At 41.9% G+C, this 25,371-nt stretch overlaps 1 protein-coding gene across 3 annotated transcripts; it reads right to left on the reverse strand.

Annotated features, from left to right (window-relative positions):
• Window positions 1-362: 362 nt before the first annotated feature.
• Window positions 363-25,371, reverse strand: SLC5A1 (solute carrier family 5 member 1; the record flags this gene model as incomplete). 3 transcript variants are annotated; one of them, XM_084272027.1, is made up of 15 exons in its annotated part: window positions 363-586; window positions 1,473-1,575; window positions 1,885-2,100; window positions 2,726-2,894; window positions 3,502-3,652; window positions 4,599-4,706; window positions 5,510-5,645; window positions 6,549-6,769; window positions 7,162-7,242; window positions 7,463-7,568; window positions 12,358-12,462; window positions 12,835-12,894; window positions 14,981-15,085; window positions 23,156-23,227; window positions 25,285-25,371. In XM_084272027.1, the coding sequence occupies 15 exons, from the start codon at window positions 25,369-25,371 to the stop codon at window positions 363-365; spliced, it is 1,944 nt and encodes a 647-aa protein (XP_084128153.1). The 3 variants fall into 3 exon arrangements, with proteins under 3 accessions (XP_084128153.1, XP_084128155.1, XP_084128154.1); XM_084272029.1 differs by having other exon boundaries at window positions 1,500-1,575; window positions 25,285-25,347; XM_084272028.1 differs by lacking the exon at window positions 4,599-4,706.

Here is a 25,371-nt window from a genome sequence, read left to right on the forward strand (position 1 = left end):
ATTTGAATGATCAGAAGAAAAAAGGTTGAAAAATCAACCCTAAAAGGTAGTTCACAAACCCTGGTATGAAATACAGCTCATGCAGACTTGTTCTGCACCTAAAATATGAAATGTATCACGAGTAGAGAGAACATTGGATGGAAGTTCTGAACCTCTGGTTAGCCCTTGATTGATCCAATATCTAAATAAAAATTCTCTCTCTTGAAATCCCAGTGGCCTTCATCATTAGACTACTGAAAATCAACGAGGAAATCACCCTGATTTTTTACAAACATAGGCAATGCAAATACTAACTCTGTAAATCTACAAGTCATTGTTTTTGCTTGACAACACAGTACAATTTCAGAACTGTAGGAAGAGGTTTATGCAAAGAAGGCATGGCAAAACACAGCCACAGTCAATAGGATGATGCCATTGATATTCACAACATTTCTCCAAAGTGGCACTTCACTTGTGTCAGTTAGTTTCTTCTTCAGTGCCTCCTCTTCTTCCTTGCTCAGTTTGGGTCCTTTCTGTTGGTCTAAGCCACAGAACCAGTTGTACGCTTTCTTAAAGCATCCCGGTTCTTCTTCATTTTCCTCGTTAACTGGAAGGAATAACATACTGGTCATGAAATGTAAGCATGGACCACTGCACACACTGCAGATCTCTGGGACCAAGGACATTCCTATGTTTCACAGAATTGTAGGGGTTGGAATGGACCTCAAGTGATCATTTGGTCCAACCCTCAATATTTAATATAGCAGTTCTGATTTATGGTCATAGTTACATGGAAACATTTTAGCACAAGGCAGTATAAGAATCAAATCAATATTGTCTTTTCACAGCCCACCTGGAAAAAGCTATTTTCTACAAGTTGCAAGAGAGTCTTTGCAGAAGACACTTGTACCGTTTGCAGCCTAGAGCCTTGGTCTGGTATTGGACAAGCAAACCATTCTCCAAAGCTTAAACTCCATTTTTTTTATACTTTCTACAGTTCTAATTAAAAGGCAAATAAATGAATTTGAGGATACTTATGAAAAGGAACTTGGCAGCAGAGCCAGAAACCCAGCAAAGAGAGCAGGTGGTTTTACCCAGATGGATGCTGGCAATTTGCTTTCATGGTGCCTTGCACCACGTCCTTGCTCTTTCAGTCCTGGTTACTACCCACTATTTCCAAGTGAATTCTTGTTGTTTCATTCCAAGTGCTGGAGTCACACGCAGTTCTGCCTGTGTACAATGGCTGACCTAAAGCACGTCCGTTGTTTTAGTCCTAGAACTGTCACCACAGTATTTTCTGCATTTCTGATTTCAGTGAGCTTGACAGATTGGTAAAGGCAGCTTTACCAGCCATTTAAATATGTGGGGTTTGAGCTTGTGTTGTCAGGGGTGAGGGAGTGTGTCCTTGAATACCAAGCATGTTAATGCCTCTTCAGGAATAAAATAGGGTTACTCAAATAAATTGATAGAATCTATAGATATTCGCCAGTTACCTGATTCCTGATCTTTTTCATCAGCACTGTCCTGCTCCTCATCTGCATCCAGATCAATACGTTCTTCTTTGCTGTTCCGCAAAGACCAGCACAAGCGGTAAAGCTGCCGTGACACAAAACGAGATCGTAAATCCACAGCCTTACTACAGAGAGACAGATCAGCCTGGCAAGCACATGAACAAGCACTAAGACCATGGCATCCCAAATGGCTGTTAGGTCGCTGTCTAAGGGCATTAGGCATCACTGCTGATTTGTGACTGATAAATGAAGACTATTTCCTTTGCTTTCTCACAAGGACTATACAATAAGTGCAGCTGAAGTGCCAGGAGGTAAATATACCAGTACCAGTGTTTAAAATGAGTGGTTTCATTCAGTTCCACTTCTTGAGGAGCAGGACTGAGATAATACTCACATGTACATCAGGAATGGGCTTAGTCATGAAGGAGACTCCCAGGATGACGATAGTAGTAACCCCAAAAAGAATCAGGGCAAAGTAAAGGTAGTGAATCCCACAGATGATGAATGGGCAGTTGGAAGGGTTCACGCAGCTGCCAGTTCCAAAGGCAAACTCTGCAATCATCCTACTGAGTCCACATAGCAGCCCAAATATCAGGCCCCAGAAGGCACCCTGCAGACAAAGTGACAGAAGGTATCAAAATGAGTCATTTCAGGCATGGAATTGATCTTTTTCATCATATATGACTGACCTCATGCCTTCTGAGTTACTTACAGAGGCATAGGTACAATATTTCTCAGTTCACTACTCTACAAATCAAAACCAGTGGTTCCCAGGCTGGGTCCTAAAAGCAATGGGAAACCACGTAAAACAACAGCAAGTTAGTTTGAAAGACTCTTGAGAAAATATGTAGTGCTCAAGAGGAAGGTGAAAGGTGATATGTTTGGTGAGCAACAGCCTAAAAGATCACTTTCAAATATGTCCCCATAATTATCCGTTCGACACCCTTGGCCAAGTGAGAGAGAACCTAAATTTTAGAGGTATCTGGGAACTCTTAAGTGACTGTTTGCTAATCTGGTAAAAGAACAATTTCTTCAAACCCATTCTCTGCCCTCTCAGGCCCTGGGGTATGGAAATACAGAATCCCTGGGCTGTAGCAGGATGGAGATAAACAGGAAGAAGTTGCTAATCAAAGACACACACACAAAAAAAAAAAAAAAAAAAAAAGCACAGTTCTCACAGTTCTCCCAGTGGCTAAAGGAACATGCAGCATACCTGCTTCCTAATCTGTACTTACCTGCTCATTGACCCTTTTGCAGAAGACAGCAAGCAGGAAGACTGCAGCAATGGGAGGTCCCAGGTAGCTGGTAACTGACTGGATGTAATCAAAGAGCTGCCCACTTTGAGCTGACTGCACCACAGGAACCCAGGCAATGCTGACGCCAATTAAAAGTAACATAAATGCCCTGCAAACATAGCCAGATATTCAATTAGCCACCTGCTTAGAAGCATCTATCAGAAAGAAAAAAGAACAGCAATTAATCAATAATTTAAATGTCCTCTTTGCATTTCAACCAGCAAAATCAATGATAATGGCCAATTACCATTGAACCAGCAAGAGAAATCCTGGCTGGATATTGTGTCTGTCAAATATTGGTCAGCATACAGCTAAACAGGCAATCAAAATGTAGAAACTCACTTTCTTCCTTTGTTCATTATGATTAAAGACAAATAGATAGCAGATGAAGAGGAACTCCTCCATTGATTCCGTGGCATGGTGTGGCATAAAGCTTATGAAGATATTTTAGAGTAGTTCCCTGCTCTGTGCAGCACGGGATGCAGTAGGAAGCACTGAGAATTAGTTTAGCTACTTCATGCGCCACTGTCAATGAAATCGGAAGCCAGGTCTCTTATTTTTTCGGGAAGGGTGCTGTGGGACAGCCTGTCTGGCCACAGGAGGCCACTGCTGCACTGCCCGCACACTGCCAGAGCAGCAGGTTGTCACCTGGAAGGCGCAGCCTGTACCCCATCTACTGCCCGTCTGTACGCCTGGGGAACGCTGGCTGCACCTACCTTCCAGCTAACATAAGCTCTTTCTCAGATGGACGTGTGCGAAATTTGGTGTAGATGTCCATGGTGAACAGTGTACTGGCACTGTTAAAAATGGAAGTCAGGGAGCTCATAAGGGAGGCCAACATGACCGACAACATCAGACCCCGCAGACCTGAAATACAACGATGAGTGAACTGGGATGAGAATCAGTACGGAGACTCAGTACATGGCACAGCCCACTGTGCTAGCCTGGACCTTCCCAGTCAGAACCTGAGGAACCTCTGTGCTGATGCCTGCCTGATGTTCTCCTGCAGTGCACACAGAGTGGTGTGCCCTGGAAAAGCTATTCCCAGCAGGGACAGGGCAACTCTTCAGCTTTTAGAAGATAGGCACTTCTTTTGTGAATGCTGTCTGACTAAATGCTGAGATAATAAGAAAAAAAGTACTAAAGTACTAAGCAGACGTGCCCCAACAGTTACAACAAGTCATTTCTCTTGTTTGCAGGTGAGTTGAAATCAGAGCAAAGCACTTTTCCAGGTCGTGTGATCTAGTCAACACAGTAAGGGGAAGCACTGTAGTATTTTAACAACACTGCGTATATCAGTTATAATCTGATGGGGAAGTACTAAAGATAGCAGGGAAATACCATGGTCTGTATGATATCATAATCTTTCTAGCCTTAGCTCTGTGGTTTTCCACAGAAATTTATCTCCTATGTAAATGCAGTCCTCCCCAGAGCAGTGCTTTATTCTCTCACTGAACAGGTGTTCTACGGGATAATACGTATCTTCCCCTCCCACCTCAGTGGGTTTAGCAGAAGGGCTACAGGTGTGTGTCTCCAACTCAGAAAGAGTCAGTCTTTTATAAATCATTGGCAAAGCAGGTTATTTTTTACCTTCACAGAAAGGGAGCTCTATTGCTGTTTGCCAGCTGACATTATCAGCACGCAGCTATTCTGTACCCATAGCTACAACTAACACAGACGACCCCTTTGATTAATAGGACATAGTTTTAGGAAAAAAAATTTAACTGAATCTGATGTGGGCTCCCTATCACCTGTTTTCACAGTCTCACAGTCTCACTTTTCACAAAACAAACAAATCAATACCGTGTCTTACCATTTGGCATAAGCTCCACTACCATTTTTGGATAAGCAATATTTGTACAGCCAACTGCAGTCCCGCAGTACTTCTGGCAGATTTCAGGCACAACACAAGCCACCACATCTGAGAAGAGGACAAAGAGACAGGGTGAGACAAGGTCGTATTAACAATAGATTGCTCCCAAATTAGTAGAGCTTCTAAAATTTATCCCCATGTTGAACCACAGGATTGACATGCTTGATATCATCCTTGGTCTGCTGACAAGGAGGAAGGTGATTCTAAACTTCTTCCTTTCCACTCCAAAAGAATACTGCAAAGTCCTGCAGGACCAAAAAAAAAAAAAAAAACCAAACCCAAACCAACCCAAAATAAAGCAAACAAGAAAGCAAGCCTGATTTTATCAGACCAGGACTGAACAACACGAAGAGTACAAGTGTACAGAACACAAAGACCCTTCCCTCCAAACTGCGTTTCTCTCCTCTGCCTGCTGTTAAACATACTGATGTGTAAACAGAAGGGAGACTGGCAATTCCCCCACGCTGCCCTCGGGACTGCCCGTGGCTCAAAATAATGGTCTCTGTGACTGATGACCCACTTCCTCTGATTGCCAGAGGAGTATCTGTCCTGGACAGCATTTTCTCCCATTCAGACAGAGTGGGGCTGTAACAGACAACTGGGGAGGACACTGTGGAATTTCTCTCCCTTAAAGCAATAGTGTTTAGCAGAAACCTGGGATCAAGAAAGAGAGGAAGACCTGTGGCTTCTTACAGTGCAGTTACTTTTTGTGCATACGTGTGCCTCGACAATTCGGATGTCAAGATGACAGTTTAACAGGTGTCTTGGAAGAGACAGAGAATGGGAAATTAACAGGGTTATCAGTGAAAGTTAGGCAGCAAGAATTTCAGTTTCTGTATAAATGTACATACCTGTATACAGAATTCGGCTGATCATTCCAGGCATCACGATAATAAACATGGGCAAGAGTTTCAGGTACCCACACATGATACACCCAGCCTTCACGTGGGACATGTTCTTGCCAGAGAGACATCTTTGGACAATAACCTGTTGATGAGACACAACAAGCAGGCATGACTCCCCAGGAACAGCACTTCTATGAATGTACCAAGTTCCAGATACAAAGTACTTAATCCCTGTAACGGTGACAGAGTGTATTCACCATCTCTGTCACCAGGAAAAATGAAAGCTGACTGAAAAATCAATTGATATAGTTGAAATAAAGAAATGAAAATATTGTTTCTCTGGTGTATGTTTAAGAGTAAGATTTTTGTTCTTAAAGCAGGTGGACTAAAAAGCCAAAAAAGGAATATTTACCCAACCACCTGAGACAGTTATATTGTAGGGCTTGTTCATTTGTTTACAAATTGTGAAGACAATTAAGAAAGCAGATAGATCACTTGCTAGAGTCTGGACATATTCTCATGTCACAGTTGCAGAAGCACACTTTACTCATGTCAGTGTGAGCAGGGGACAGTAGGTTTTATGGAGAATGAAGGTGGATTGGGGAAGAGTGTCCAGACTGTAAGACCTGACATAAAATGAACATCCTCCCAAGACTGTGAATGTAAAGATTGAAGTCACAGAGACAGGAAACAAACTCGCCTTAGTGGATGGGGAATCATATCTAGACCCATTCTAACAAGGATCATTTGATACATGGTTTCCTAAGTAAGTGATCACATTACAAGGTCTCTGTGTTTTTACACATGGTCACACACACAAGATGAGAAATTATACACAGAAACTGCTGGGCACAGAGTGTAAGAAAAATTGAAAGAACACCTTTTCCATGTTGGAGGGGTTTAGAAACCAGAAACTGAAAAGGCACCGACCAGTCTTGAAATAACTGCTATTTCTGTGACCCAGCTTTGAATTACCATGGGGGAATAGTATCCCTAGATCACACTAGACTGCAGAAATTTGTTTTCAGCATTTCCAAGGCATTACCTGATCTGTGCACCAGTACCACATGGCAAGGATGCTCAAACCAAAGATGAGCCCTGGCCACGGCAGATCCCCAGAGACAGGATCTCGGAAGATGTGAAAGGCATCCTTCCGGGGCATGTAGCACGCTGCATCGATCGTAATATTCCCATAGGAGACATTGGAGGGAATTGCTTTCATGTACTTATCCATGAAAGCATCATATCCTCCTACTTCGACAAATGCTGAAAAATAGAAAGTAAAAGTAATGATAAAGTATTTAATAGATAGAGAATGTGAGAAGGAAAACCTCCTTAACACAGATGTTAAGCAACCCTAGCCAGCATACATCAATATTTTCAGAAAACAGCATACAAGGTAAGTATACACACAATCTAAATACAACAGTGACCTTTCTTTTTAGGTTTCTGTACAGCTCACAAACGTTGGTTTAGGGTCCACTGTCTCAACAGCACTTACCAAGAAGTGAAATGCAGACACGGCTACTTTCTTCCCTGATAAACTGAACTGAAATCTGCTAGTTAACTTAAGAGAGTACCATGCTGCAGGATCCATTCCATAGACACTGTGGGATTTGTGGTTTAACACTCCGGTTTAATTAATCTGATTTACTTACCAAATCCCATGAGAATAAAGGATCCCACGACCATGATAAATGTCTGCAAGGTGTCTGTGTAAATCACAGCTGCAAGGCCACCTAATGGCAAAGAAAAGTCAGGACAAATAGGTTAGTCTATGTGCAAAAGCCTCAGATGAAATCCTTTATTTTTTAATTTTTTTTTTACTTTTCTCCCCCCCTTTCTTTCAAAGAAAGACCACTGTAAGTAACTCCTCTTTAAGGCTTTCACTTCTCCCCTCTTTTCTTTTTTTTGGTTCCCCTGAATTCTTTAATTTATCAAACTGTTCTGCAAACTCACCTGTGATGGTGTAAAGAGCAGTAATAGCAAGCAGGATAATTATGGCCACATAAAGATTCAGCCCTATGGCCAGCTGTATAAATACAGCTCCAGAGAATATGTCTGCCTATAAGAGAAAAAGTGATAGATTAAGCAATGTTTAAATCTGTGGTGATAGCATATTACACATCCATAATGATGATAGTGAAATACACAGTTCTGCCCTTTGTAATACTGCACAAACACAAGAAAAAAACAGCCAAAAGAAAAGAGGGGGCCGTTTTAGTACAACTGCCAGTCTCCTCTCAGGGCTGGGGTGCTTTCAGTGCCAGACATTGTAACGCTTCTCAAAGAACTTCCAATTCCTTTTCAGTGGATCCTTTTAGCTAGACAGTCACCTCACTGCTCTGTGCCTACATACTGCACTTGACAACAACTAATTGCAATTCAGGTTGCTGTGTGGGGCTGGACTGTGACACCTCTGAGACACAGTGTGGGTCTCTCCGTTTAATGCTACTCTCTGAGTGTCGCATTTTTTCCTTACTGCTTGCATACATGTGGTATAGCTCGTCTTGCTGGTTCAGGACAAACGGTGATTAAAGGCAAACATCTTATATTATCTCTACTTTTAAGATCATGTCAGAACAATTGACATAGGCTGGCTGACAGAAAAGACCTTTAACTCTTGCATAAGAAAGGAATTGTTCAGGTTTCAGAGTAACACTCTGGAATTTTAATCACATTAAATCAGTTCCTTATTTAGAGATAATTTGCATGTTACTTATCCAAGTTTACAGCCAGAACAACCTTTATGCATTACTGTAAATTACGCTTTTACTCTTCAGCATCCAGTTCCTGGGCTCCTGTCCAATCCCACCTGCACAACTCTCAGCACCCCACACCACCTGTATGGGGGCTCCACGCAGGGAGCCCTGCCCTCGGGTACCAGTCCAAGTCCTGCTGCATTCAGCAAGCTCAGGAGGGGCAAAATGCTGCAGGAACTGCCCAAATGAAGGGATGGAGAAACAAAATCAGACAAGATGCTGTGTGCCGTGGGGTAAAGTCACTGCAGGGCAGCTGCTCCGTGGCAGCTTGCTGGAGGAGTGGGAGGTTCCACAAGCCAGGCTGCGGGACCAGACCTGTGATCACAGAACAGGCACTCGCACCGCTTTTGTCCACAGGTAGGCTGAGGGAAGGCAGGGCAGATACACTAATATGCAGTTATGCAGTCTGGCTAGCTGGGAGATGCCAGATGAAGAAAGCCTCTTCATTCCAGAGACACTGAAACCGAGACTGCAGGGTATGATCTCACCCTTAGTTCACTCTGGAGAACGAGGAAGAAGTAGGGACCTGCAGCAAGAGGTCCACCAACCATACGGCCCTGACATGCAGAAAACAACCATGTGAATCACAACAGAGGTCCCACTCCCAAAACTGCCTCTGGAGCAACTGGAGATGAGCTGATTTCTTAGAGGTTTTAGCCTGGAACTGGGAACCAGGACTTTTAGCTCTCATGCCCTGATAAACCATACATAGCTTTCAACCCTTCTCTCTATGTAATATCTTTTTGTACAGCTGATCAGTTTATGACACAGATCTTTCTTTTATAGTTCTTGGCTTTAGTCTAGCCTGAATATCATTAAATATTAATGGTCTTAAAATGACCCCCAGAAAGAAATGTATAGTTAATTATTTAGCATCCCAAGGAATGTATCAGCTGCTTTGAATTGCTGAGTTACCTTCCAACTTCACTGCTCCTCCCTCCCAATTAGATTACTGCCTTACAATATTTCCTTGTCTCTCCATTTATACTCTTTTATGGACACTATTTAATCTTTATCTTATCTTGGAATAGAGTAAATCTTTCCTTCGCAGTACAAGATATCTCTCCACAGCCACGCACAGACCATGTAGGAACAAGTAGCCAAACACATGCAAATAGAGTGAATCTGGCTGCAAGGTCAATCTGGGAGAGAGGGCAGTGGCACATACTCTTTGCCCCCTACACCACACAGTCCTAAGAGGAGGTTATCCTTCTCCCTTGTCTTCCCCCAGTTAGCCTATGCCCATTCATTTACTATGGGAATTACACACAATGGATGTAAAGAAACTGCTGTAACACACTTATAAATTCCAGTTTACAACTTCTGATTTCTTCAAAAGCATTCAGGTCTTAATTCCCTTCTGTCTTGCCATAATTTAGTCAATTACTCTCCCTCAAGATTTATTTTTACCATGCCATTTTTTTCCCTAATGTCCAATAGCAGCCAAACTATGGGCAGCAAGCCCCTGAAAGCTGTTACGGGCATTACTGCATGCTTAGGAAGCATGTATGTACATGCAAGGTACCTGTGCAAGAGAAATCCTTTGGCCTCAGAGATCATGTGTCCTGATCCCAAAGATCAACACCTTGCAGCATGGCCTTGTCTGGCAAGAGGTTGATTAGCCACAAAAGAAATGGTGAGAAATCAATTAAAAACACATGGAAAATGTGCAGAAACAAGAGAGCAATGGTAATGACCTTGCACAGAGCTGTGCAAAGGGAATCTGATCATCACGTGGTGGTGGGCACTGTGCCAGAAAGAGCATGCCAGGAGTTACATGACCTGATGCATTCTCTTGTTCCTTGGAAAACACCATAATAATTAGATGATATTTTAATACATAAGGAAGCAGCACATGAAATCACAACCTCAGAAACATGATGCCACTCTCCTACAAGGGTAAGAGGCAGTAAGTATCACTGCCAGTCAAACTGATAGGTGTGACCGCCTATTAAGGGCAGGGCAGAAACCCCTCCTTCTATATCAAATCTCAATAAGCCCCAAAGATCACAAGGGAGTGCTTGCAAAGACAGCAGTCAAGGAAGTAAAATGCAAATCTCCAAGCCAGCTGTGTCATGGACTGTCAACACAGGGGTATGTTTGGATATACAATGTGTCCCTGGGAAGAGAGACCTGTGTAGATTCACGTAGCATGTGTATCCCTACTCAGCGCAGAGCAGCTAGGGACAGCCCCAGGTGTAACAGCTCTTCCCTTTCTGCTTCTGGACCTGATTCAGCTGGAGACAATTTGGGCAGAGTGTTGCATAGCACCGTGTAGAGAAACCTACTCTGACATCCTCTGACAGTACCTGAAACCTCTATGAGCTCTGACTGCCCTGCCCACTCCAAGTAAGAAAAGGCAAGTAAATCAGACCAGCAAATCCTGCTCTATGAAATATCATGACATAAGACAACAGTGCAGAAGATGTGTTTGTATACTCAGAAACCAGAGCCAGGTTTGTGGGTGGGACAGACACTGTTGTTGTTGTTCTGGGCAGATGGGAGAAACAAAAGAAACCCTATTTTTCCCCTGCATGGCACAGAGACCCAGCTCCATGGCAATTCCCCACGCAGATCTGGAATAATTTGGCTCCTAGGAAGCTGATAGAGTGGGGCCCAGGTAATCTGCTGCTGTATGGATCTTTAAACTATTGCTTTGCTCCAAATAAGACAGGACCACAGAAGCAGAAGACCACACTGGAAGCTTAAGTGAAGAACCTATCCTGCCTGGAAGCAAGACACTCAAACTGAAATGGGGTGAAATCCCATGACCAGATCCTTACACATGACAGAGGCTAGAAATAAAAGATAGTAAATTCAGAACCTACATAACACCTTGATGGGCCTTTACAAACATGTGTTGCAGAATAGGACTGTGAGTCATCTGACTGAAAGAGTTTCTCAGCTGCTAGAGCTGCCAGAACTCTGTGTCATACCTGGGATTTCTGCTGATGGTAGTTAAGCACAACAGCAGCAAATTAATTAATGCTTTTGAAATATATAGAAAACTCAACTCTGAGGCCAGCTCCACAGTACCAACCTGTTTAATTTATAACCTTTCTAAGGATCAGTTATCGTGAAGATGTGAGAATGAGAGCAAAAGGCCAATCTTTTAGCTTAAATTGCACTATTATCACTCAGCTCCCATTCAGAGGGCAAAGAGTAATCTGCCATGGCAACTTCTGCAAAACAACAGATTGAGGTATGCCTGAACTGTGGACTTCTTCAGAGGCTTGGTAGTTTCAAGATATATGGAAAATACCAGCTCTCTCCACTACTTCACAGCAACACAACCACTTACTTAATAAACATTAACTTCATAGCACCTTAAACTTTATATCAACTACTTGCCCATTAAAAGAATCTCTCCTCTCCCCTCCTTTCACCTCAGCTGTTATCTTTTCCCTCCTTTGCATTTCCCACTCCCTTTTTTCCTAATTCTTATTACTCTTTTTCTCCATAGCCCTCTTGCTCTTTCCACCTCATCTCTCTTGCTGATGGCATGTCCATGCTAAAACAGATAAATATGAAATTCAGGGGCAAAAATTCCTCAAAACACAATAGCACTTTCTTCTGGAAAAAAGAGCTGTTCATTCCCCTTAGCAGAAGGGCCAGGGATTTGGAGTGGGAGGTTGTGTGCCCAAAGCAATACAGAAAGGTTCTAAAACGACATGGTTAAACAAGCAGCAGAGAATCAAAGCAGACAAAAGGGTACAAAATGGTAGGTTGTGACCTTTTCCTCCCTGTTTCACAGATCACTAAGATAACAGATGTAAGACAAGTTTCCCTCCACTCTGACTTGTTCTAGAGGAGAGCATGAGTAGAAGTGAACGTTAAGAACCTAAGAAAGAAGGAGAAAGCACAAGCATCAGCAGACAGTGAGGAAGACACTTGGATTGCTGGACAGATCTGGATACACAATCTTACTAGACAGAATTAAGGAAACAAAACCCCAAATTTTTACACCACTCTTAATTCAACCAAGTGCTTCTAATCAGAAACAACTGACCAGTTGTGTGAGCAATACTGTAAATGGGATTTTCTTTTCTTTAGGTCAACATAGGATGGCAGAAATGCTGTAAAACTACTTACTGAGATCTTTGTGAAAATATACAGGATCAGAGAAAGGATTGACAGGTAGACCTGAATCCGTTTCCCACCAAAACGCTTCCTCAGATACTCTGGCATTGTCACCACCTGCAGGGAGGGTACATAAGGTTTCAGATAAGGGGGAACAGATAAAAAGCAAATCAGAAGAACTTTTTGCTACTCAGATAGTATAAGAGCGGAGGGCAAAGGGAGGGGAGCTGCAAATGCAATGGGCAAGGAAGAGCAGCTCCAGGAATCAAAAGAGATCAAGGAGAGAGTACCAAGTGCTTCTCAGCTCAGGTCTTGGACCAGAGAGGTCTTGGAACAGAGAGTCAACATATTTCAAATATATACAGACATACTGTAGTACACTTCTAGCAAGCTCAGATCTTATGCCGTTCATAATGGCTTTGCAATATTCAAGAACTGGTCAGCAAACATGAGCAGCAGAGAGAAGCATAAAGAACAGTTTTGACTTACCCCAGCTTTGATGTAGATGGGTACAAACAGCCATCCTAGAATAACCACAAATACCAGAGCCTGCAGCCAAGACAAGATGACCCGAGTTAGACTCTGCTCTGCAGAGGACAGAACTCATGAAGACCAATAATCAGCACATAGAAACCTCATAAACTTGAGTACTGTGGGGATGGGGACAGGAGGAACTACTGTCTGTTGATCCACAGTTCAGAATTTGGGAATGTCCAGTATAATGCAGCCTGGGTTTCATGCTAGTTGTCCCAGAGAAGGACATGTGATATTAACACATTTTCTAGTAAAACAGATGATTTTCTGAAAACAGAATTGCCCTCTACTATCATAGCACCACTCCCCTAGCAGCCCCAGGCCATCCCAGCCCTCTTAAGTCACATATGCTACAGTGGTATGTTGTGACATCTGCAAATGTAGCTACTGGGGAGAGTAGCACTTCTTTTGGTTATTATTTTGATTATTAACTGCCTTCAGCAATGGGTTTCCATGAGATGGCTGTGTGTTTTACAACAATCTCACATAATGGGCATCTTGTAAAATATTTTGTATTTGGACATTACCATTTTATAATATATTTTGTGTTACATGTCAATTTTATGAGCTACAGATCTTATTGTATTGCAGTTTCACAGTTTTCTTACTATCTGACTAGCAAATGCTGTCTGATACAGAGTTGTACATATTTAAATTGACAAATATAGAACAAAATCCTGCTCTCAGAGCTGCACTCTCCATTTATTCTGTCCACAGGGCTTTTTTTAAACTGTATCTGTTAAGTTCTGCCCTTAGATCAAACCATAAGATGGACCAGAAATACTGGGACAGCTTCTGCTCTCATACTCGTGTAACTTAAAAATATAATTTCAGTAAAACAAAAGTGATACCCAAGGATGATAATAGAGAAACTTAGTGTTTATTTCAAGAGGAAAATCAGATTATGCAGTCAAAAGCAGTATTTCCACCAGGTCTATTAACCTGTACACCAGTCCCACGATGTTGTAAGTAATGAGCTATGTAGTGTATCCGCTCAAATACATACATGCATCATTGCTTCTTCCTAAACAACAATTGTTGTACACTGTGTATTGATATTAGTCCAGGGACAATCTCCCAGGAGATGAAGTGTTAGAGGTGGATATGTTTAAATAAGGTCCTAGAGGTTTGAGTACCATGAAATTTCAAGCAATCCCCATTCTGTTTTGTTTAGTTTTGGTACAAAGAGATGGGGAACTGGGTTCCTTACAGGACCAGTGTAATCAAATAGAGAAAGAAGACAGATTAACTGTGTGTGTCTCTCAGCATTCATTTTAGCTTTTATCCTTCTCCTTAAATATTTATATCGTATGAGTGCTTGACTATTTGCAGCAAACACCTACTTGCTGAGGAAAAAAGCCAAATCCCTCAGGGTGGTATGCTTCTTACACTGCAGGGAATTAAATGCAAGGAAAGTATCAACCTATGTATGCTCATTAAGGCCTTTGTGTCAGGGCATAATCCCTTCCATAAAGGTGAATTAAGCAGAACAAAGGCATTATTATCCACACCCACAGAGCCTGAGAACACAAGGAAATGGACTGAATTAGCTCATGTGAATCTCCATGCTTTACTGTTAACATTACCCCAAGTAGTTCATTTAAAGTCAGCTTGGATATCTCTACCCTATACTACAGCCACACATAATTAGAGGAAGGAGAAAGTAAAGAGGAAAAGATTTGTGGAGTGCAGCAGTGTTGATAGACGCTCAGAATTTCTTACAGCCTATGAAGAAATCAACCCCCTTCGACAATTCCTACAGAGCAAAGTGGTGTAAAAAATACTATGGATTACAAAAGTGAGAAACTCTTTCCAACATCCTGCAGCCTGAAAGCACACTCTGTAAACACTTTAAATGTAATCAGAAGATGTGCACAGAGAAGAGAATACCAGTTTGTTTGACTCAAATGCTCTCTTAAAAGCCTCACTTGCCAGAAAAGGGTCATCTGAAGGTGGCTTGGGCAAGGACCGAGGAGGATGAGCTAAAGAGTAGATTACATTGGCACTTACTTGTCTGTACAGAAAACAAGTGTTGCTGAGCACAAACTTTGACAGTCCTAAATTATAAGGCAATCCTGGTGTCACGAATATGGTCACTTACATTCCATTCATATCCTCCGATGGCAATTCCTCCAGCTGCTGCTGTTCCTGCTATTCCCACAAAATGTCCACTGCCAATGTTACTGGCAAACAGAGAAGCACCAATCTGGAGACAGAAAGAGCAATATTTGGCAATATTAGGTCCTGTTCATGGTAACTTGAAAAAATAATGTTTATTTTGCATTTTGAACTCATGCCTATCTATCATCAGATGGTAGTGATAAGAATGATTGACAACCAACTTCTTTGACAACTTTCAAGACTCCTTTTTATTGTTCCCTCTCAAGCACCTGAGACTTCAGCCATCATATCTACAAGAACCAGAAAGAATAAGATGTTCCATAGAAGATCTTCTTCCAGTTTGGGGTTTTGTTTTTTTTTCCTGTGTGACCTAATTTAGGAGAACCTCTTCTGGCAGGGGGATTGGACTAGATGATCTTTTGAGGTCCCTTCCACCTTGTAATGTTCTGTGAAATGGGAGATCAAGTAACATGCACTAAAGACAGAGATTCCTGTATTTAAGATTGTTCAAGATGTAGTAAAGACCAAGATGCTAATAATTTAAAAGTTTAACTTTCCTGCACAGTAAAACTTGCCGAACTTGCTTTTATTCTCTGCATGATATTTCCTTAGCTCAGTAGGTAGAAGTATCCAAGTCATTCTCCATCCCATTTATCATTAAGTTACTTGATATCAGTTGATCTCTCATAACTACAGTAATTAACATGAAGTGTGCAGTAGGTGCACAGTGCTAAGAGCACCATCCACTCCAGGTGTCTGTTTTGGAGAACTGGGAGGAGATGGAGTGTGAACGTAAACAGGTGAGTCAAACAGTTTATTAAACCAATACAGAGTTTAAAATATGGGCAAAACTTGACTGACATTTGGGTGATATTCAAACAATTAGGGAACACAACTGTGATTTGCCTAGCTCAAGGAGCACACAGTAAGTGCATACGCACCTGCCAAGCTGGCACTCCCTATTTCATATTCCACAGTCTAGGGATCTAAATGTATCATCGGTGAAAGTTGTACAGACTTTGTACTTGGCTCATTTTCAGTCAAAAGATATTAGATTACAGAATTAGAGTCTGAAAGTAGTAGAGTAGAAATACCTGCTGAGAGAAAGTGCTTTGGGAAGATACATAGGAGATCAAGGAGTTATATTTAAGGCTGGATCAGTAAGACTGCTACATAATGCACTGATCATACAAACAGCGGGGAGAACAGAGGAATTGATGAACAGGGAGAGATGCAAACAAGTTAAAGGTTTGTGTTGGATTACAGACAGGCAGGAGCCAGTCACAAAAGAGAGATTGTGCCAAAAGATAGAATTCTTCATCAAATAGCTCAGATAAGAGAAAAGATTAAGAGAAAAGGTATGAGCTTCATTTCCTCCAAAAGAAACCATTAAAAGCAGCCGAAATGCCCAACCATAATTTATAAGGTCAGGCATTGAAGGATGCAGGGTGAGAACTCGAGCGTGAAGAAGAGGTTGGATTGAGTATTGTAGTATTGAGTATTATTCACTTCTATTTTTTCTTTATTTCCTCTGAAAGCTACAAAGAAAACAAGGGAAACAGGGTTAAAAATAAAAGCATATGGAAAGAAGGCAAAAGACCCTCTGCTGATCAGCTTCTAATGCTCTAATTTGAGGTAGACCTCTCAAGGCCACAAGGTGTTTAAAAATGGGTTTTTAGACAGGAATGCATGACCTGCATCTGGCACATTCTCCTTGTGCAGTTACCAAGCACATGCAGTTGGAATAAGCTTGGATTCACCTTACAAAACGGAGAAATATTCCTTGTGGGCAACTCACTGGGAGATATTAGGGGTCCTAAAATGTATGTAAGGGGAATAGTTAGGAATTTTCAAGGTCTGCAGTCAAAGTGAGTTATTTGAGGGGCAGTAAAAACACAGTAAATCTTTCTGAGAGCACAAGGATGATTGTCTGAGATTCAGGAGGAGAAAGGGGATTTCATCATAGCAATCCACCTATAGACCTATGCCACAGCCAGGAAGGGCAACCATGCTCTTCAGCTCACAATCCTGATGTCTAATCACAAAATAGGTTTTCCTCCCCCATTTCCTATATGCAACATAAAAAAAATTCAGAGGATTTAATTTTTCCTTCTTCAAGCTTACTTTTTCCTCCTGTCCTAATCTCCTGATTTCTTCCAGTCTTTCTGCAGACAAACTGTTCTTTTCTTGTGACAGAACCTTTGTTTCTAAGTTCATTCAGTTCTACTTTGTCTTTTTTTAAAACACATTTCTAGAAGTCAGTTGTGCCCTACAGAAATGTAACCAGTTTGTCATATGACAGATATTTCCACAGGAATGAAAAGTGTTGCAACAAGCATTAGCAAATAAGCCAGACAGATCACTGGTAATAAAGAATTTTTTTTCTTCTAACCTCTCTGTGATGGCAACAGTGTTTTCCCAGCAATGATCGTTAAGAAGTAAATACCATTTATACCAAGCATTAGCACTGCTGTCCAGTGCTTTCCCTGGAGATGAATAATTAGACTTAAAACTAGGTTACTAGAAACGCAATCACCAGAAAAGATTAACCACATTAATCACTGATTTTATTTAATGTGTTCCCTCTCCTGTTTCAAAAGCTTGAAATGTGCTGCAAGCAGATCCAAGTAACAAAAGCAGCTAATGAAGAACTTGAAGAACTGACAGCTGCAGGAAGCTTTGGCTGAGTGCCTGAGCTGCTGGGCCATCCTGCAGCGTTCATTGACAATGCTGCCTTCCCAGCTTTACACAGAGTACAGCCCATTGAAAGAAAAACACAAACCCAAACCACAACAGTGCAAAATTACCAAGGGCAAAACAATGTGAATGCAGATACCACCCTCACTGTCCGAATTTTCTTCTCTGAATTAGGGAACACCCAGTGTGGCAGAACTGTAAGGTCAATATAGGCTGATAACAGGTGAGATTTTAAAGGATGTTTTCTATTGTTGTGTATATGTGAGGAAGGTAGAACATGGCTTCATAGATGGGAAAATGCAGCGTGGTTAAAGCAAGAGGTGTGTTTACCAGGTCGGTCTGCACCCTGTGATGCCAGACAGGAAAGAGATTTCCGACCTGCCGTGACCGTACTGTAAGGGTGAGGGAAGATGGCACACGGGCTCTGGGCTCAAGCTGTCTTGCTGAAGAACACACTGCAGTGGTGTTTTTGTACTGAAAAGGCTGATTACTGGAATTCCTTGATTTGGTAGGTGCTGCGATACACCTATGCATGACCTACAGAACACCAGGCTGAAACAGGATGACAGAGGGAAACAATTTCCTAGAAGTGTCAGCTGTTCCCAGGGAATGTGTTAGTGAATTGATTTAAAAAACAGATCTAGGATGAAAAGGGAAGAAGAAAGTTGGTTGAAAGGAACAAAAGCTGTCAAGAGGGAAAGAGAGGACAGAAAACTGAACTAACCTGAGGCCAACGTGGAACATTAACTCTTTTAAAAACTTTTAAGAGGTCAGGTTTTAACAAGAGTAATCTGTTCAGGAAAAGCACCACCACAGAGCAGGCAGATGATGATCACTATGTTTTTTCCATGTTATTCATTAACTGTTTCACCTTGCTCTTTTCATTAACTTAAGGATGCATTGGCATCCTGGTGCTTGCAGTTCCAAATCATATACGATGCACTTTGCAAATCAGTGATCGCTGCAGCAACAGCGTGCACTTCACAGTTCTTGGCTTTTCCCCATCTCAGGACCTGCTAATACATACTCTGTGCCCCTAATGTCCACTTTCCTGTTTGAAAGAGCTAGCTCAGTGTCACACTCTTCCCCAGTCCCAGACATACATGGCCCTCAGCCCTTTACAGAGAGCAGCAGAGGCTCCCTCACATCAGCATGAGGTCCAGAGCCTTGCCCTGAGGTACCGCTCCTCCCATGGGTCACTGCAGAACCTGCTTCTCAAATCCCTCTTCCCTGGACAAATTTCTCATTCCCTTTTCTGAGAACTACTCCTTGACACTATTGATGCTTTTCTGTAACTCAAACTCTTCCCTACAACACGTGACTTTACCCTGAAGGATGGACATTATTTTTCCCACCTGAGATTTTTTGGGATCACCCTTAGTCACTCTGGAAAAACCAGAACACTGCTTACAATGAAATATTATTGCCACCCTTTGAAGGCTGTGAGACCCTAAGAAAGGCGTGTAGGATTTTATTCTTTCCCACTTGCTCTGCAAGTTTTGTATATTGCATTATTGCCAATTTAAACCACATTTATAAACTCCCAATTCAGTAAGCAAGAGAGGTGGGTATACAACACACAGCAAACGTGTCCCTGTCCTCTGACAAGCCCTACGGCTGTTGGAACAGCACAGTCAGTCACAAGCAGGCTGATCTGATACCTTTTCCACCTTTGTCCTCTGAGACAGAAACAACACCTCCCAGCCAGCTGGAAAATTCTGATGGATTCTATAGAAATCCGTTTCACTGAACTTTTCCTTTTCTACCACTGCTTTGCTTTGATTACTTCATTATTCTTTTTACTCCAAATACTGTATTTCACACTATTTTTTGCACTGAACCTGACAAAATAAGTTACTTCTTATTCCATTTTTCCTAACAAAGAAAATACAAATCTTATCCTGGCTCTTCACAGTAGTGTCAGCTTCAGCAAGTGGGTAGAAGTCTGAAAATATGTGAAACTCAGCTGGATGCAGAGATGAGAGAAATCATGCCACTGGTCAGTTCTGATGCTCAGGAAAACAAGCTATGCAGAACTGAAGCAAAAATCTGTTTGGTTTTGGACTTTTTTTCCTTTCTTCTTACCTGTCTCACAAAGTTCAACACAGAAGTGTCAATAACGAGCTGAGTTACACTGACTCTGCATGCTTCCTACTTGGTGTGCAATAAATCCTTCTATAGCTGGACTTCAGATGTCCAGCAGACACTCTTTGTCCTCAGCCTTTATGCCTCAGGAACTGAGCCATGTAAGGTAACCCATAATTTTGTCCCAGTCGCACTGTCTGCAAAACTACAGAACCTGAAGAACAAAATTCCAGAGCAGGAAAGCTACAAAAGTCAAGTTGGGGGGTTGTTTTATATTTTTTTTTAATTGTGCATGGAACCCTGTTAACCCTGGGTTAGAGGCTGTTGCCAAAGCTCAGTCTTCTCCAGGAAGAGTTACTTCATTTCCTACCAAGGTAGATGGTATTGGGATGAACCTAGTTCCTTTCCATCTAACAGAAGAAGCTAAAGTTCAGTTGGCAGGGCCCACTGTCACAAAGCTGCCACTTTACTTGAGCTTCTCTGTGGGTTGTTTTTTTTTTTTAAAGCTGGTTATGAGTGTTTGAAGAGTCACATGTCTCTTTTCTGAAGACATTTCCTTCAAAGCCCAGAGACCAAAACTGTTTTCTTGATGATTTTTCTCTCAGTTTCTGTAAAGACTGTGGAAAGGGCACAGTATTTCACACTATTATGATTAACCAACAACAGATTTCAATTTCTGGCAATCAGTGAGAATGTAATTATATAACTCAATCCCTAATTAACTATTGGAACTACTGAGTTGGCTCATCCACTACACAAGGGCATTGATTTCAGTCAGCTGACACAGAAGTAACTTATTACCTCTGTAGAACAGCCAGAAAAGACAAAGAGTGGGTAAGGTTCTGCAAAATACTCAGCAACCATCACGGGTTCTGCTGGAGCCAACATCCAGAGACAAAGCTGGACAGATCTGGCCCATCATAACTGTCTTGCTCCTACTTTATACATTGAGAAATGGAATCACAGTCAGGCAAAGTAACTGCCAAACACACAAAGTCCATATCGCAGCTGGGACTGACCTCCCTCCCCAATAGCCAGTCTCTGCTCATGAGCTAAGCCACAGCTATCATGTCATTTAAGTGACTGGAATCCCTTTCCCAGGTTGTCAGTAAGAGATCCTAACACACTGCTGATGAGCCCCTGCCCCTGTGGGGTGAGAAGAGCCACTAAGGGCTGCCCTGCAGAGCACAGAGCATCACACAACCACTGAAAAATGCATTTTAAGGGAATTAAGTTTATAACAAGTTTGTGGAAGGATTTTTTTTTCTTTCATTTTTCTCTGTTCCAGAAAGCAATTACATGGCAAGGGTCATTATCCTTGCAATCTGATAAATAAGAGTCCACTTACAAAACAACTTCCCCCACCCTGCCTCTCTTTGGAAATCTATCTGGCTCTCCAGAGTGATGACATGGTCCTGACTTGGCACAGCAGAAACACCAAAGCACAGAAGTGAAACAATACACACAGCTTCAGCTGCTGCAGAACTGAGATCTTTGACTGAACTTTCTATACTTTCATTGGTTTCCCAGTCATTTTGGCCCTGTTTGCACCAGGTGATGGACATCCCATCTACCTGCTAAACTGTGGGAATAGGTGTTTTGGAATCTCTTTTTATCCAAGGCAAACTTTCCAAGGTGGTGCTGCTGACATGGTATTTAGTTTGTGGTTTGAGTGCTTGCCATTTGTTTATTTTGAGTGATACCAGGAAGAATAGCAAGAAGGGTTTGTTTTTAATGGTGTAAAAAGACACTCCTGGCATTCCAAAGGGAAGGGGTGGTCTAGGACTCCACTGAGGAATAGCACTTCTTCCATGCTGAGCTCACAGAGGTTGGGAAGAAGAGAGAGGGATGCTGCTAAGTAGCAACCACTGCACTGTGGGGTCATCCTTTCATCTTCCCACTGGAGGAAGGGAGCCAGTTGAATTTGTTGGCTTTGTGTTGGCTGAGAACTCCATGTTAGATAATCTTCCCTGGATCTCAGGAGAATCATTAGGAGTTCTCAGTGCCACTGCAGCAAGACACCAGTTTTTAATGTAGAGTCTTTCCTGCCTTTCTTCTTCCACCTTCATTTACATCTGCACAAAAGGGCATTCATATTCACCCTTGTCAGGCATACAGAATTGCAGAAAGTTAAAACCAGGACACTAATAAAAGTGACAGCTAAAGAGAGTCATCTGTTTGGGTCTCCCCCCTCCCTCCCCCTCCATCCCTCCCTCCACCATGACGGGATTTATTTTAAAATAACTTGGAAACCTTCCCTTTCCTCGATCTTCCAGTGGAACCTGAATTTTCTTAGATCTACTATAGTAAACAAGGAATTTTTTTTACTGTAATTAGCCTTTAATCTTTTTATGTCATTAAAGAGGTAGTCCCAATCCTTTCTAAAGGCAGGCAGCAGCTCCCTGAAGCACAATAAGACTGAAAGACATGTAGGTATTTCTGCAGCCTTCTTTAGGAAAATTCCTAATCTTTTAGACAAGAAATATTTACTCTCACTCTCCCTGACCTGGTGCCCAAATCCACGTGGGTGGAACATTGAATCAAAAGTCTCTAACGAAAGGCAAAACCATTTTTGGAGACTGACTGAAGGTTGGGGTTGTTGAAAATTCCCATCCAAGCACATGGAAGCATGTACAAGTAATACAAATAATGCAGGTTTGTCTAAGTTTTCTTCTTTTACAAGAATCACAAGAAACAGAGTGTCTGGTCTGGAAGAAATAGCTAATTACTTCTAATATAATTTCCAACAGAGGTCTGCTAGATGACTGGACATGTTTTGCATCTGTAACTCCTTTTCTCCATTTTGGAAGAGAATATTAATTCACAGAAGACAAACACTGAGTCACAGATAATCTTTAAATAAATTTACCAATAACTTGCCATAATATTTCCAGGATCTTCTCCTCATTCAGACCAGAACTCGTTACCAAAAGTAGCAACAGTGAAACAACCCAAGGAAAAAATCCAGTAGATTAAATCTTCTCTGTGATCATCTCAAAGTGACCCAGCTTGAGTGCAGTGAAAGTAACAAATTCAAAAAAATAAAGACTTTTTAAAGTGTCCTGAAAGGCAATTCTTTGGATTTTGTCTACCTTGACATTACCAATGTATCTAGGTTGAAACAAGTGGGTCACAATCAAGAGAGCTCAGAGCCCAACACTTTTCCCTGCCTATCAGGAGTCTTTTGTCGGGCAGTTTGCTCTGTATCACTGTGCCTAGAGACAGACTTTGAAGTGCATCTACATGATAGAGCCACCACAGTCTCAACAGTATTGTGGAGATACTTAATATTTAAAGGGTAGACATAGTCAGAGGGAAGTGGATGAATACACACACACACTTTTTGTATAGATAAACAATACATCTCACTCACCGGCCACCAAACCATGCTTCGCCCTGCCAGGAAGAATCCACCTACAGTCCCACGGTTGGTTGAGTACATAGCCTGGAAAAAAAACCACAAATAAAAAAAGATTAAATGATGTTTTTAGTGTAATAGGCATGCTATACACAAACAGCTAGAATGGAGGGATAAAATACATGGGGAAGGTAAAGTGGAAGAAATAGAATGGCTAAAAAGAACAAGCTTATGATGAAGAAAATAATACGACTGAGCAGTGAATTTTGTATCTAGGTCTGCATTCAAGCTTCATTACATCACCTTTCATCAGTGGGACATATTAAAATAAAATTGAACAAAAAAATCATCACTCAAAGAAAAGCTTATATGAAACTTTCATCAGCAGTGCAATGCCTTTAATATCAGGCATGAAAAAGATAATACATTGCAACTTTATTATGAGAAAGTATGTGGCTTTTTTACTCAGAACCATCCAGACCCAGCAGATATCTACAAAAATCCATTTTCTCATGTGATTATTATCACACAAGCATTATATGTGCTTCTCTCTGAAGTTCAAAAAAAAGAAGCCAGCTTAAATTTGCTTGTCCCACACTCATTTTGTATTTGTCGAGGGATGGGTTGTAGAGGGAAGCTTCATCCAATTTTTGTTAATGAACCTGATCCAAATATTGGATTTTCTTTCTCTCCTCTGGTGGACTTTGAACAGGCAAATAAAGAAAGAAGACTTGGGAAAATCAGTCTGGAACTAAATACAAAAGATTTGCATTTAACTACACAAAGCATTACTCCAAAAAAGAGGATGTTGTTGCTGGAAAGAAATGGTTCTGGAATTACTCAGCACACAATTGTCTGACAAGCCACCAATGAGCCCTTCTTGATCAGAGACTTTTAATACAAAGTTCAACTACAGCAACAGCCAGACTTCCATGGCAAAGACCTAGCTCCCTCCAGCAAGACAACAAAGTGTTCAGGTTTATACTGGGGGCTTCAGATTGTTTGCTACGTTTTCAGCATCTACTATCATGATAAAGATGTAAAGAAAAGGTTGTGTCCATTTTGTGGACACCCCAAATTTTTCATGCTCTTCAAAACACTGGCAGGCTGCTAGAAAGGGAGGTTTGTTTTGCAGCTGGCTTCTCTGAGCTGTGAAACAGACTCCTGGGATGCTCCAGCAAGCACTGGATAACTGAGGGACAATGCCTCCTCTCCACTTTTTAATGGTCAGGTGTGTTCAGGTGACCAGGAGAGCATGCCCCAAGGAGACTGAAATTTAGTGACATTCCACTGTTTACAGCTTTGCAGCTCACAGTATTGACCTACTATCTTCAAACACTTCAGCACTGAGGATCGTGTCTGCCTTTCTCCATCAGCTGTGGAAGCACGGGGCTCTGTCTTCAGATTAAGCACAGAGTTTTCCCTCGCACTCCTCAGGACATTCAGCATTGCCTAGGTGGGGGCAGGAGGCACCACTGTGCTTAGCTCAGGAATAGAAAGTCATTGCCATCACTTGTCACCCCTGAAAGTGTTCCTTCCTCATAGCTTCCACGGCACTGCTCCCTGTAGTCAAGGTCCTGCTGGCAAAACTATCCACGGTAACGCTGCCCTCAAATGGCACCCAAAATCTCCACCTATCTCACTCCTTTGCAGTCCTTGGTCTGTCACACAGTCACAACTGCACTTTTGCTGTTACACCACCATAGTGCCCTCCTTGCACAGTGACTTCATCTCTGTTCTTCTCCCCCAAATCCTTTTCCTCACTACTTCCCATGGCATCACCTCACACCAATTCTCACTGCAGCCCCTGTGCCCCGTGGGCAGTGCTGAATCCCATCTCTTCGCCTCTAGCTGGCTTTCTTACAGGGACACTTGCCAGTCTGATCTTTACTGATCCTTCCCCACACAAACCACATCATTTCACCTCCCCACAAGTTCCATTCATCCACTTAAAGCAATGCCTCCCCAGGTCACCATCCCCTCTCCAGCAAATGACAGCATTTTTGCCACCATGCACTTAGTAACTATCTCGATTAGGCACAAAAACCTTTATGCAATTATACATCTTCATTTACTAAGTTATTTTTCCAGGACCCTGTCAGCCACCTGCTCATTAAGTAAAATAAAATAAAATCCCAACCTACCCATAGTCCCACTGCCAGGACTACCAAAAAATAGATGACAATAACAGAGATGTCCGCAGCATTGTTGATCCTTATGATGGTTTCCAT

Source organism: Gallinula chloropus, assembly GCF_964237585.1.
Source record: "Gallinula chloropus genome assembly, chromosome: 17".
Taxonomy (NCBI): domain Eukaryota; kingdom Metazoa; phylum Chordata; class Aves; order Gruiformes; family Rallidae; genus Gallinula; species Gallinula chloropus.